This window comes from Lissotriton vulgaris, chromosome 1_1, assembly GCF_964263255.1.
Source record: "Lissotriton vulgaris chromosome 1_1, aLisVul1.2, whole genome shotgun sequence".
Classification (NCBI taxonomy): Eukaryota; Metazoa; Chordata; class Amphibia; order Caudata; family Salamandridae; genus Lissotriton; species Lissotriton vulgaris.
This window is the reverse complement of record NC_141685.1, coordinates 438,066,017-438,080,534: the sequence shown is the minus strand read 5'-3', so window position 1 is coordinate 438,080,534 and position 14,518 is coordinate 438,066,017. Positions and strand designations below refer to the sequence as shown.

The following is a 14,518-nucleotide window of genomic DNA, read 5'->3' as shown; positions in this document are numbered from 1 at the left end:
TTGTTAATACTGAATGTTTATATCCATCCCGCATCCAAACTAAAGAGGTCAAGAGTTGAGAAATTACGTGCTTCACTAGCTACCCTCAAAGTTGCTCACCCGCATTCTAATATCATACTGCCGGGAGACTTCAATATGAACCTACTCCAAGGATGGGAAAAAAGTAAAATCGGCCGCCCACATACCAGCAAACGACAGGCTCAACATGGTAATAGATGCTCGTCTCTTTTTGGAAGAACTTTCAATGTGCATGCTGAACACACGAGGTCTGATCAACAATCCTCCAGCCTGTACAAGGGTCACAATTAAAATAGGCTCAACCATCGACTACACGTTTACAGGTCACGATATTCTACCATATATCTCGAATTTTCAAATACTAGACAGAGCAGAGAGTGATCACTTACCACAAGCCTTCAAACTACTCATAAATACGCCAAGACCAATAACAAATAAGGTGATGTCTTTACAATCACAATGTTTTAACCTAAATCGCCTCACCTGGCAAAAAGGAAAATATTGGTGATATAATGGGTACTGAACATGAAAGGGCCTGGAAATCCTTTGTTCCCATGAGGCACAGGGTCAGACGGATTTGCATATGGCCATGTCTGAACAGGGGTGGTGGAGTGAGCTAAAGAATGATGATGGATTAAACCCAGATCAGTTGACTGGGGTGAGTGCTTGCATTATTCAACGCTCCGTCCATCATCCCCTTTTGTATTGCACTGTCCTTAATCTAGCAGAATCCAGTCTTTTTAAGAGACTGTTTTCAATTCCCCAATATATCTCTCAGGCTCAAATTGAATTGGAATACGGACTCAAAAATCAGATGCCCGCTAGATAAGGGGCAATTGCCAAATATTCCTGGCAGATGAGGGAAGCTAAAGACAACACTCTGGCCCACTTTTGTTGGGGAGAGATAGAAACACAAACCAGGTCAAAGAATTTAATTTTTATCATCCTAAAAGAATCCCTCCTTGCCCTTCAACTCGAGGAGGCATGGCTCTGAGGAAATAGAAATTTTACGTGGGCAGTGTGTTCCCTACATGTACCCCATGTATGTCCATGTCACCATGCAACTCCCCTCTCATGCCTGTAATAATAATGCCTCTGCATTTCCGTCCAATGTTAGCATGTCAGTTACCAAGCCCTCCATGAAAGAAACGTCAATTCTGCACTGAGGCCTATGTTGCCAATGCATTTACATGGTACACGTTTAAAAGTCGAGATGAGCACGTCTTTGTGGCTCAGCCGAGCTAGGACCCGAATTCAGGCTCCAATACTTCTGATACTCTGAAAACTGCAGTTTAGTTTAGTTTAGTTTAGTTATGTATCCCTGACCTCTCGCATACTTCCTGCTCAGCCGAGAGGTGCCCAGTCTGACCTGCCAAGACAGTATTTTGCTTACAGTTATCTGCTCTGCTCCACAGAAACACATTCCTGCTTAATGAAAAGGGTAAACATATTCCGCCTGCAGAAGATAGGGCCTAGCCTTTCTGTCTCCATTCAAGTGATTTACAGACCCCGCATCCATAGAAGGCCCATGGCCCCGCGCAATGCACGAAGAAATATATGCACACACTAACATTTAGTGATGAGCAGCCTTTGCTCGAGCGACCTTTAATTCAAATACATCCTCCAACTCAAGATATCAGATAATACCAGAAGTGCAGGTCGTCCTGACATCCAAGGCTTCTCTACTAGCACGAAAGTCAGCTCCTCCCAGCTTCCCCCAGTTACACGTCAATTCTACGTCATGACCAAGTTTGCGCACACAAGTAGGGTAAAGGTTCCTGCTGACCTTTCAGACCCCCTCCATGTATCCACCCATCTATGACACACCTATGACTCATCAAGTGAACACCCACGTGTACGCCTTCTTACAGGCCCTTTTCACGCCCATGTGCTCTTATCTCTCATCTTTAACTTGCTCCGCCTTCTCTATGCAAGTTAATGTATGTTTTAACTATAAATAATGAACTCTGTGAATAAAGTTCAGATGACGATCCTTCCTGATCCCTAGTGGTGATGGAACCCGATTCTCCCTTAACTCGAGTTACTGAATAAAGCCCTTCTGAATCGGACACCACGGACTCTGCCTCTCATTATATGCATGATCCTTGTTAATGTATAGAAATTCCGACAGGGTAATTATTTTATTTACCACAGCTCACAATCACCACATACTCCGGATTCAAAGCTGTAGCGAATAACGCAATTAAACTTCTCTCTTTTCTAATGGACAAAACTACCTTTGCCATGAAAACTCACGCATGAGGAGTGATACAATCGTAGCAGTCGCTGAAGCCACTAGAGCAGTTATTTGAACACTTTTCACGGCACAAAAAGCATTTTTTGATGCTGCTGCAGCTGAGCTCTTTCCCTACGAAAAAGTTAACACCGAAATGGAAATGCAGCTGGCCAACCAAAGAATGCCGGCTCTTCGGACATGGAGAAGAGTCACTGCTACACCTCCTATGCATTTGCCCATCATTACTAGAAATCAGAAAAACACTGCTCCGTGAGTTACTGAGGAAGGCAAAATCAAGGACATGTAGAAGGGCAGTCATACAATGTCTCAGAGGTTCGTCAATTCACCTATCTTGCAGAGCTATAACCTTTTGGAAAATGGCGGCAAATTAACTGGACAAAACAAACACAAACAAATTAACTGGAGCAGACCAGAACTAAACGGCCTGCTCAATTTTCAAATAGCACTGCTATTTCTCATTTTATAGTTCGAACATTTTTAGAATAATATTTTATTGTATAATCCGATACTTTTTAAATCTAATTATCGATGGCTGCTCAAGTACCTGATTGCGTAATGCACATACTTCTTGTATTGTCAAAATTATTAATTTAATTTGCAATGTACCATGGTGGTTTGCATACCCTTTTATGATTTTTAATGAAATAAAAGAAAAGTATTTTGACTGTGACTGTGTGGAAGCAAAGAACTGTAGAAGAATATTATTGTAGGTTTAAGGTGACAGTTGCACTGTCAAGCTAGACCTAATAATCAATGTAAGTTAATGGATACCCTTCTCCCATCAATTATCTAGATATCTAAGACACTTTAATAGCATTCCAATGTCTTTTGTGTGCCGCTGAAAGTTCAAGCTCCGGCAGCTGGATTGGAGGGCAAGCACTTTTTTGTAGAAGTGCACAACATCTGCTCAGTCAAAAGATGTACTCCTGGCTTCCAACATGTGGGTGGAGCCAAAGCCCCTCTTCAGGTGATTCTCACATAATTGTCTGGTGACAGCTGCAATATCAAGCCAGACCATAAAAATGGAGTGATAAAACCAAACAGGGCATTGCAGGCTTTAGAGGCTTTAAAAACAAAAAGTGTGTGTGTGTTTTTATAGAGACAGAGAGTGGTCTCCTGCCTTATATGGTTTTACTTGGTTACTGATAATTTTTTTGAGCCCTCTTGGTGTTTCATTACTTAAATTATTTAGAAGTGAACTTTCCTAAAAAAGTAATGAACAATTTGTATAGGTCGATGCTTGGCAGCCTGTTCATGGTGAGGCTAGGCTGCACGGGAAGGGTCATAAATCTCTGGCTTAAGTATGTAGTTTCATGGGAAAATATAGGTAGCAAGGTAGAGGAAAGATAACAAAAAAGGTACTTCAATAGATTCACTGCTGAGATTAAAAAATCCGAGTACATAGGGTGAATTAGAGAAAGATTTGCTAGGCTGCTTGTGTGGGTGGGACAATCAGTGTTGAAGGCCCACTAGCAGCATTTGACTTACATGCCCTGGGCCCACACAGTGCACTGTACTAGGGACTTAGTAGTAAGTCAAATAATTTACAGAGAGAACATATGCACTTTAGCACTGATCAGCAGTGGTAAAGTGCACAGAGTCATAAAACCAACCAAAAGAGTGTTAAAAGCAGGAGGCCAAAATGCAAAAAGTCTGGGGACAAACCAGCTGAAAAAGCCAGGTCTAACAAGGACCAAATACTTTAATTTCGGTTGACACGGGAACATATAGCTTGTCTAAATACAACACTGATGGCTTCATATATGCTTAATGGAACATGTTGTACAAATAAATGTGAAACCCAGGTGCAATGACGAATATGTACAATATGCATGGAAGAAATACTCAGGGGTTCCAAGTTATCTATTTTCAAGCATCTCATCCATGAGAATCTCGTTTCCTATGCACCATGTTACTTAAAGTAATGTCTGTATCAGTATGCATGCAACATTGTAAGTCACAAGATTCAAAACCTACCTGTGGACTGGATGATCTTCAAAGGCCCTGACCTGGTACATTTGAAACACTTGATCAAATGGTGGTGCCCTCATTGCAAAAGGCATGTCCCCCACAAACAAATGTGACATTTAGTTTTGTACCAAATGCAGGGGTCAATAAAAGTGGAATACGGTAGTATGAGATAATTTTCACCTAACCTTGACTACCACTACAAAAAGAAGGGGGAGCAATAGGAAAAACGTTGACAAAATATCCTTTCTAGTTGAATTCTATAATCACCAACAAATAAAATGGGTCAAAAACGAGAACAGTAGCATTAAAAGGGTATATGCTGTGCCCACAACTCAACTCTTTCTCTTTTGGTTTTAGGTTTGTAAGGGGTCTAATCTACCCATCCTTAAAAGTTCATTGTTCCCTCACCCATCAGGAGGTGACATGCTTCATTAGTGGTTCACTTCTCGCCCATGTTGAGTGATCATGTGCAACACAGACGTGCTGTGCAATGAGTAAGAGCTCTAGCTCCCTACAATGTTAGGTTGAACAATCACTAGATCTCTGCAATTGAAATTTCATAAGGGGGGCTCTCCGACACAGTGCTGAAAATATGCTTAAACATTTCTTTCCTAGTATAAGCAATAACATTTCAATCTCTCTCTCACTAGTTCAAGAGTGTTGTCCAATTCTAGATGTTTTTTTCTGATCATTGCGTGCAAATAGGAGGTATTTTATATACTTATTTGATAACAGCAATCACATACATTGGTCCTTAACAATGGATTCCCTAAGCATGATCCCCCTTGCACGCTCAGTTTCTTCTAGCCTCTTAACTGTACGCATTCTTTGTATCGGAACACTTCATTATTTCTGCAGAATGCTCTTTTCTCTTGACATTGATTACTTCAGTTATTCTTGGATAAGCCATCTGGGCTTGTTTGATATCTTTTGTTGCAGACACAAATGTATTGAGAGTGCTGGCGCACCATGAAACCATTGTAGCATTTGGCAGGTTTCTATTGCATATTTCAGAAGGTGTTATAGACGTTCTCTGTGTATAAATGGCAACTTGGTCGTGCAATGTTAATGTTAATGTTAATGTTATGAAAATTTGTATAGCGCGCGGCTGCCCCAGCAAAGGGGGCACTTTGCACACTTTGTATACACAAAGGACCAGCTTTTGTTCCTACAAAAATGGAAAGAACTGAAATCCTGGTAAAACCCAACTATATTGAAAGAACTGCAAAGTATCATAGGTTTTGAGGGTAGTACACAAGGCTGACACCTGAATTCTTGAAAATCTGGAAGCCACCTATCAGAAAGAGTGTTGTGTGAGAAGAAACTTGTCACACCATATTAAAAGGCATGTGAATCTGTTAGCTTAATACACACTGTACATTGTTCCAAAACTCATCAAGAACCTCACCACCAGCCCAGTATTCATTCATGCTGCCCCACAGATACCATACATTCTCTATGTTAATGGTAGCCACGATGGACTAGGTGCAGTAGTGGACTGCCAAAGTTTGCGAACTTTGCTTCAGTGGGAGCTAGAAGTGGGCCTGGCCACCAGCAAAACAGGGGTTCACTGAGGCAAGACCCACCAACCCAGAGGCCACTGCCCGCTGCTGTTGTCAGCATGATTTGGCCATCAAAGGAGGCTTTAGTTGTTTGGAAAAAAAGAAAGAACAAAAGCTGAACCATACAGGATAAAGAAACATTAGCACTCAAATGCAAACACACTTACTTTGCAGCACACTCACCCAGCAGCAACCCTTGCAGGTAAGAACAGTGGGGCCAGGTTGGAGGAGGGTTTCAACAGACGACAACACGGAAAATGTCATAAATAATTAATTTTCCCTCCTCCTCGTCTGTAGAAATCTCCTCCCCCACCTGGCCCCACCACTTTTACCTGCACGGGCTGCTGCTGCACCCAGCTTAAGGTTTACTCTAGATAAGAGGAAACCAGTGTCTGAATGGAGGCAAGAAACCATAGACCATGGTGTAGGTGATGTCTTTTATGACAAACAAGTGGATGAGCCCATAAGAGAAACACTCAAAGTTCTATTCCAAAGATTGTAATGGTTTCCATATTGTACAGTCTGTGGCCCCTCATTGGTTAGAATCTCCTGGGTCACAGGTGGGACTTATCCACACGGAGCAAAGACTGTGTCAAGAAAGACCGTATGAGGCGGCACCCCCTTTCGATATGGTTGAGACACTGAGGGGCAGATTTACCATTCGTTCATACAGCGCAGTGCAAATGTATGCCCTTTTAAATGCTAAAAACAGACCCTGAGAGCTATTCACCCTCATCATGCAACAAACTTCTAATCCCTGCATCCTCAACTCAGGCCTCGAATGTCCTGTGCGAGACCTTCACCAACTTCTTCAACGAAAAAATCTCCAAGATTGAGCTCTCCTTGGTCTGCAACCACATACTCGTTCATAGCTGCCCAGCCCCAAGAGCAGAGGGCAACACACCCAATCACCCCCCAAATCATTGGAAATCATTAAACCCTGTTTCTGAAATTGAGATAGTTAAACTGATCTCCACCTCTAAACCCTCCTTACATGCCTTTGACCCGATTACTGCTCAACTGGCCAAGAAGCTAAATTTCTTCCTAGCACCGCTCTGGACCAGGATCATAAATAGCTCCCTGAGCTCTGGGGTCAATCCGGACTGCATTAAAGTTGGCCTTGTCACTCCTTTACTGAAAAAAACAAAGATCTGAACAACTACAGACCCGTCTCCAACCTCCCTCTCCTGGCCAAGACAATGGAAAAATGTGTTCTCCTTCAATTGACGCAACACATGGACAACAACAACCTCCTGGACGCCCACCAATTGGGCTTCAGAAAAGGGTGCAGCACAGAGACAGCGATCCTTAATATCATAGATGATACACACAAGTCCCTTGATAAAGACAAATGCTCCTTACTAATCTTCCATCAGCAGCCTTCGATACGGTCGACCATTAACTACTCATTAAGGTACTCCAAGAAAGGCTGGGGCTGAAGAGGTGGTCTTGCGCTGGTTCGGCTCCTTTCTCCAGAATCACTCTCAAAGAGTAGTCAAAATCAAAAACTTCTCGTCAGACCTTCTTCCTGTCAACAGAGGAGTCCCCTAAGGATCAGTCCTCTCCCCGCAACTTTTCAACATATACATGGAACCCCTCACCACTATACTCAAAACATCCAACATTCCCTCCCACCTTTATGCGGACGACACCCATATTTATCTTGAAACCTCCTCCATCGAAGACATCCAGAGACTCAATGACACTCTTAGAGAAGTCCAACACTGGCTCTCTCTAAACCACCTGAAATTGAATCAAGACAAAACGGACATTCTCCTCATTTCCAACAAAACGGAGAACCCCCAAGTCGCAAAATGGCTAAAAGCAATTGATGCTCTCAACAACAATCTCTCCCTGGCCGACTCCGTCAAATCACTGGGAATCACCCTGGACCCTAAACTAAGCATGGACAAACACATCAAGAACACTGCTAAGAGTGCTTTCCTCAACCTGAAACTACTCAATAAGATAAAACCCTTCATCCCGACCAAAGACCTCAAACTAGCAACTCAATCCCTGGTACTTTCCAGATTAGACTACGGGAATGCCACCCTCGCAGGCACAGCAAAATCTCACCTAGCTCCCCTTCGATCAACTCTTAATGCAGCTGCAAGAATGGTCACCGGAGTAAATAAATACAACCATATCTCGCCCGCCCTCACAGAGTTGAAATGGCTTCCAGTTGAATTAAGAGCCAGTTTCAGAACTGCCTACCTCACGCACAAAGCCCTCCACACTGGGACGCCTACCTGGCCTCCAAACTCACGAAGGCCGGTCAGACATGGAGCATCAGGAGCTCCAATACTCTACTACTCATCCCGCCGAAAAACCATAAACAAAAAACTGGAGCCAGATCCTTATCTGGGAATGCGTCCAAAATATGGAACACCATCCCAGTCCACCTCAGGATGATCCCCTCCTTTCTAAAATTCAAAAGGCAGTTCAAAGAACTCTACCTCAATCGTTCCTTCCCAAATTGATAGATTGAAACCCAAACTCACAATCATGCACTTCACTGCACTATGACACCGTACAATCAAGACCTATCTCTCGAGCGCATAGCCCTCTTCTGCACCTTGTGGTTTCACAGCTATAATTTGTGTTTTCCTTTTTCACAAAGTATTGTAAAGCGCTCCGATACCTTCGGTCTGGCTAGCGCTATATAAAACGCCTTATTAAATAAATTCACTAAAATACGGCACTCTTCTCCCCTTTCCCTAGCGCCTGCACAGAAATCAGCCGCTGTGCGCCATGGAGACACCTTTGTGCCAGGATGCCAGGGTGTCTCCATGAGTCTAGCATACGTTTTGTACTGGAAGATTACCCTTCCAGTACAAAATACTGTGCTGAGACTCACTTCAAACCATTTCCCTCTTTGTAGGTGTGCCGTAAAGTGCAGCACACATACAAAGTCGGAAAAGGAAGGTGAAAGTAAACAATTTCTCCTTCTTTGTGCCTACTTGAAAAGGGTGCAGTTTTCTGACGCTAAACAGTTTCTACTTTTTTTCGTAAATTGGATTTAGCAGCAGAAACCTTGGGTGGTTGCATGGGAACCCCCATGCACCACCCGTGATACGCCCCTTGGCGCTAAGGATTGCAGAACAGCACAAATGAGCAGTTTCGCATTACTTTCATGTTAGAAACTTGTTAGCGCTGGAAAGTAAATCAGAAAAAACATATTTTGTGACATAAACAGCATAAAATCTTAGTAAATCTCCCCTTTTGTTACTTGTTATACATGAGCCGCCCCCTCCTCTCAGTACTTGATGAAATATTTCCTCTTGTGCAAAAGATCTTTTTCCGTGTGGGTCTAATGTATGAGGGCGACTAGAGTCAGGAAAAAGACCGATAACTCAAAACTGAGGAGAATGAGTGATAAGGATGACTGGTGAATGAGAATAGTCACTGATAAGTGAGAAGGACGGCTGAGGAGTTTGGACTACAACTGAGGAGTGAGGAGTAAAGAGGACAACTGAAGAGGAGAATGAGTGACTTGAGGAAACTGAGTGACAGGTGCGGAGGAGGACACATAATGATGTATAATGATATATAATGAGTGCTTGCGACTTACCAATATCCCCTTTTAAGCTCTTTTTCCCTGCTCCAACGAGGTGTTCACATGGAGGTAAGAAATGTCTCTGTTCTAACTCAAACCTACAAATTGAGATTTTGTACTGTTAACGTACAACACTTCATTTGTAGGCTAGTTTGAGCAGTATTGTGAATTAAACATATTGCACGTTATTTATTTTAGACCCCTTTTCATTCTTAACCTGATATTCCAGAAATTAACTTTAATTTCCCGCGTCTTTGAATTTTTGCAGGCTACAAAGTGCCCACATTGTGTTCTTCATTGAGTGCAATTTTGCAAACATCTGTGACCCCGAGATCATCTTGTGTCTTTAGTAAACATTACCTAATTTAAAAAAAAAAACATTTTTATTGACGTTGTTATTGTGTAGCTTATTGCATCAATGAAACCTATATCTTTTCTCTCTGTGATATCTATTTTAACTCATTATTGATTTATTTAAAAAGGACTTCACCGTATGCGACGTTCAGTGCCTGACAGCACCCACTGGGGATCAAACCTTATCCTTCATTCACACCTTCAAGAAGCCACAGAGCACATACCAGCAGGTAAAACATAGCCGATGGCTGATATCATTTACATCGACAGGAAACCCAGTGTGTCGGGGTACCTAGCTCCCGAATAGTACCCTAGAGGTAAAGAACAAAAGCCACCTGCTCATGTATAATTAAACATAGCTCGAGGTCAATTATTTAGTTTCAGCACCTTAATTAATGCGATGCTTCGAACACACATGTTTACTGTGCTCGGGTAGCATTGCATATACGTAATTGATGCTAGCCCTTTTTGATATGTTTATGCAGTCATAAATTAGTTTATGAAGGGAAACGCCCATTTGACAATACTTTTATATACACGCATTCAGGTACAAGTTCAAATACAATAAAATATAAACGACTTATTTACAATTTAAGATACATGATTGCATATACAAATCGATCAAGGCAACTCCAAACTCTTTACTTTCCAGTCCCATTTTTAACAAGAAGATCAACCATAAGAACTGGATGCAGGTGGTGGGTTCATGGTCACCGGATCAACAGGCAGGTCATTGGGACATGCTCAGCTGTCTTCTGCACCTTTACATCACATGGGCATCTTCCCAACAGTTCTCTTTGCAGATAGGATCACTCCCTTTACTTTCCATCATGACTCAATGTACTCATCAATACATGTAAAAGTATTATTAACAAAGGTCACCAACAGGTACAAATATACAATTGTAGCCACGTAGGAGATGAGCCCAAAACACAACAAAAAAATTGACACTGGGACACCCCGGAGCAAGATAAGTAGACCCACAAACAGCTTGCCCTGGCGCAAACACTTAGAAATTTGCACAATTATACGTGTTACCTAAAACTCTTTTTACTGCAGTGCGCAAACTGTTACGAATGCACCAGATTATTACAGTATTGATCCTTACCAACTCTTTATGCGGGCCTGACTGGGATCTCGAAGATCTAAATTTGAAAAGAGGCTCGTCGCTAAAATGGCTGGGGCCTGTCTTTAAACAATGCAAAGGGGCCGGGTGGGTGTTTTACACACCGTGAAATATGAAGGTCTTGTGTAGGTCTTTTTTGTAATTGCTCTATTATGGATTTTACGAATTTTCTGAGTTGTACACCTATTTTTTTGTAGTATCTTTCGGTATGTTTATGCAGCTATGGCAAGATACATCACTTATTATTTAATAAAGAGCAAACAGACCTACCAAAGTAATTACGTTGTTTTTGAGCACAAGTCACCTATTTATTAACATATAATATGGTCCATTATGTAAAAGTGTCTCAAAAGCATATATTGAGGACGCGTACGTGTAAATGATACTTTTGTTAATGTTGTGTCTAGTCCATGAGTACATAGTATGGAGTAGTGCCTATTTTAATTATATGCTGTGTGAGTCAAACCATCTATCTTCGCCTGTTATGTCAATATCTCTTATCATCATGTGTATACCCTACGCTCGTTCTCATCTTTCCTACTCATTCTACATCTTTTCTGTTACTTTGTAGCTGCAATGGTATTCTTTATCGGCCGTGTGTGATGTCTATTTACAATGTTCTCATCTCCCCCTTCTTTTTGTGGTTACATTCAAGGAGGCCTCTCATCCGTTTTTGTGGATAAAGCTATCCGAATGGTGCCTCATGTGTTGTAAGCTGTTTCTCTTCCCCTTTGCTTAAAAGTGGTGTTCATGATGTCACCTCTTCGATTGCCCATTATTCCAAAACTAACAACCGTGATTTATTATCATGGGCAGACATTTCTTTTCTATGTTTCTGCTATTCTGTGTTTGGTTAGCACATAGGCCAGGGCTACGAACCTCCTTGTCACCTTTAGCGTCGTAGCCCTTAGTCCTTGAAACTGGAGGTTTCCGGTGCTCGGCGCATCACTTAAGTGCCAACACAGCACTGATGATGGTTTGCCACACAGTGGCGGCTCCTCCGCTAAGGCAGACGAGCTCTCTGAGCAGTTAAAAAGGAAGAATAAAATGATAATAACCCAATAATATTAGCATTTGATTTTTCCAAACTTGCTCAGTTCTAGGGGCGGATGGGGCTGGGCTGTGCAGAGCAGGGGGAGGAATGCTGGGCTCCCTTTAAGTGAGCATGATGGTTTGGTCCCTTAGACCTTGCCAAAGAGGCCATGAAAGAGCTGAAATTGGATCATGAATTTAAATATTGAAGATGAATGTATAAATAAGGTTTGCAGAAGTGTCATGAAGTGCAATATTTCTGTTAAGGCTAGTTAATGTATCACAAAAACGTAACACCATTGTTAAGACATAAAATAAATTCAAATAAGATAGAGGGTTGTCTGAAATGCTCTGCAATAAAGTTGTCATTCGTCCACCTAAAAATGGGACACATGTAATTACCATTACCTTTTAGTAACACCCAACCAAACTGTGCAATTTTGAGCTAAAACCCTCTGATTGGGGAATACATGTGTGGAAACGGATTCCCCCGTGGGATTCCATATTTTAACCTTTTATTTTTATTTATTTTATTCAGTGTTTTCTATAGCTCAAACATAACCCGAAATTTGGGCGTCAGAGTGCTTTACTTTACAGCCATATTCAAAATCAGCAGATATCCAATTATTTAACGTCAAGTACAATGTATACGTAATCCAACATTGGAAAATGCTTACCCTTACATAAATAACACCAAATTAAGAATGCTAGAAAAAACTAGATTACAGTAAAACATGCCATATGATATTTAAAATAAAAAACAAAACAAAAAAAAACTCAATTGCAAAGGGCTTAATCCATACTTTAAACAACTGGTAAATGTGTGTAACGAGGGCCTGATTTGATGCAGGGGGTGTGGGAATGGTCGAGAGAGTAGGGGAGGGAAAGGAAAGCAGAATCATGGCACGGAGGAGAATGGGATTCCACATGGTTATTCCTTCTGCCCAACTCGTAATCAGGACTCAATTGGGCTTGTAAAGTGTAAGCATGGCACTTGTCATGCTCTTTCAAGACATGTTTTGTAAAGAAGAGCTTTACCCAGCATTACCCTGTTCTTCAGCAACATTCTTGGTAATTGAAGTTAGGGCTATGGGTTTCCAAGGCTTTGAGATGGAAAAGCCTGTAGTCACTCATTCCAGTAGACCTGAATGGATGCTGCAGTTCCAGGAGATTGCCTCTTTGGTCATAAGATTATGTTCTGTGTGATCCATTACCAGCCAGGCCAGGATATGATTCCTTATTGGGACAGTGAAGTGATATTGGTGTTCTCTGCACATCTTCACACAGTATTATATATAAAAAATGGGGACCGTCTTAGAAGTATACCTAATATATTGTTTCACTTTTTTGGCATGGTATTTATTGAATCCTTTAGTTTTGTTATGCCCCATTATTGGACTGTATATCAATTCTTCATTGTCAATCAGTTGATTAGCGTATTGCATTTGACAATTGCAATATGTGCTACTAAATCTCCTTGTGAACAGATAGAGATAATATTAATTGTAGGTCAGGGCAGCACTGTCTACACTCCTAATTTTGTGACATTCAGATGAACTACCAACAAAATTACAAAATTGAAAACAATTTGATATATGTGTGTAAACATTTTTTTTTGTACAATTTTCAGAATGTTTGCCAAAGGCCACTGTTCACCGATAATGAAGATGATGCTCTAATCTCTACAATTCGAAATTACCTCAAGTTGTATAAATTTAGTGCGAAAGAACTTGACAATTTTCAGGAGGATCTGAACATTTTGGATCCCACTGGGTCTGGATTCCTGCGTCAGTCTCAGATAAGTCTGTGTCTCCTGAAGCACCAGCTTCTGCTAACTTTACCAACAATCAAAGTGCTGTTTCAGAAGTTTGCCAAACTTAATGACCCAGACTTGGTATGATGATTTCGATGTATTTTCAGTACTCATGAAAGCAAAATTTGCACATTTTCCTTTCTTTACAAAAGTACAAGTCAATAAATTTTTTTTAGATGATTGTATTGTATTGTTACTAGGAACTATTGAAACTGTGTTGTTGGCAGCAATAGAATAATGATAGGAACAACAAACAGTCTTAACTTTCCTCAGTTATTTCAATGTTTGCTGACTGAATTATTTGGTGATATTGCAATCTCTTGTAGGTAAATTATGCAACCCTTCTCCAGTTTCTAAAACTATCCTTGTCAGATAAAAGTAGTTGTGCCAAAGACCAAGAGCCCGGCGAAGTGCTACCAGCGAAGAGTATGGAATTGGACACAGAAACAAAAAGGTGTGTTCACTATTTTCCTGTCCAATTGGGAAATGTCTTATTATGGAGTATTGTGCAAATACAAGTTGCATTCAAATATGATGGTTAAAAAGTTCACGCTGTCAGCAATTTGGAATGCAAAATAGTTTTAACTGTTCAGCGATCTGTATGTTCATAATGGAATTAACAGTTAATTATTAAAATGCAAAAACGCTAGCAAAGTGTTCAGATACTCATCAAGTACTAATCTTATCAGCTCAAGCTTTGTTAAAATCTATGTCATCAGCCTTTATATTTAACAATGGACTGGATCACATAAACTCAATTTTTCCCAATCGTTTTGCATTTTGTGGTACCACATTGTGCATTGCTTGATGTTAACATCAAGGTGTACTG

At 41.1% G+C, this 14,518-nt stretch overlaps 1 protein-coding gene across 1 annotated transcript in view; it reads left to right on the top strand.

Moving 5' to 3' along the window:
• The window catches only part of C1_1H1orf87 (chromosome 1_1 C1orf87 homolog), a 237,231-nt gene that overhangs the window by 34,173 nt on the left and 188,540 nt on the right, over window positions 1–14,518 (top strand). Inside the window, exons 4-6 of the mRNA XM_086936224.1 lie at window positions 9,847–9,948; window positions 13,507–13,770; window positions 14,016–14,143. Coding sequence (XP_086792350.1) covers window positions 9,847–9,948; window positions 13,507–13,770; window positions 14,016–14,143 — 494 coding nt within the window. The remainder of the gene's footprint in view (window positions 1–9,846; window positions 9,949–13,506; window positions 13,771–14,015; window positions 14,144–14,518) is intronic.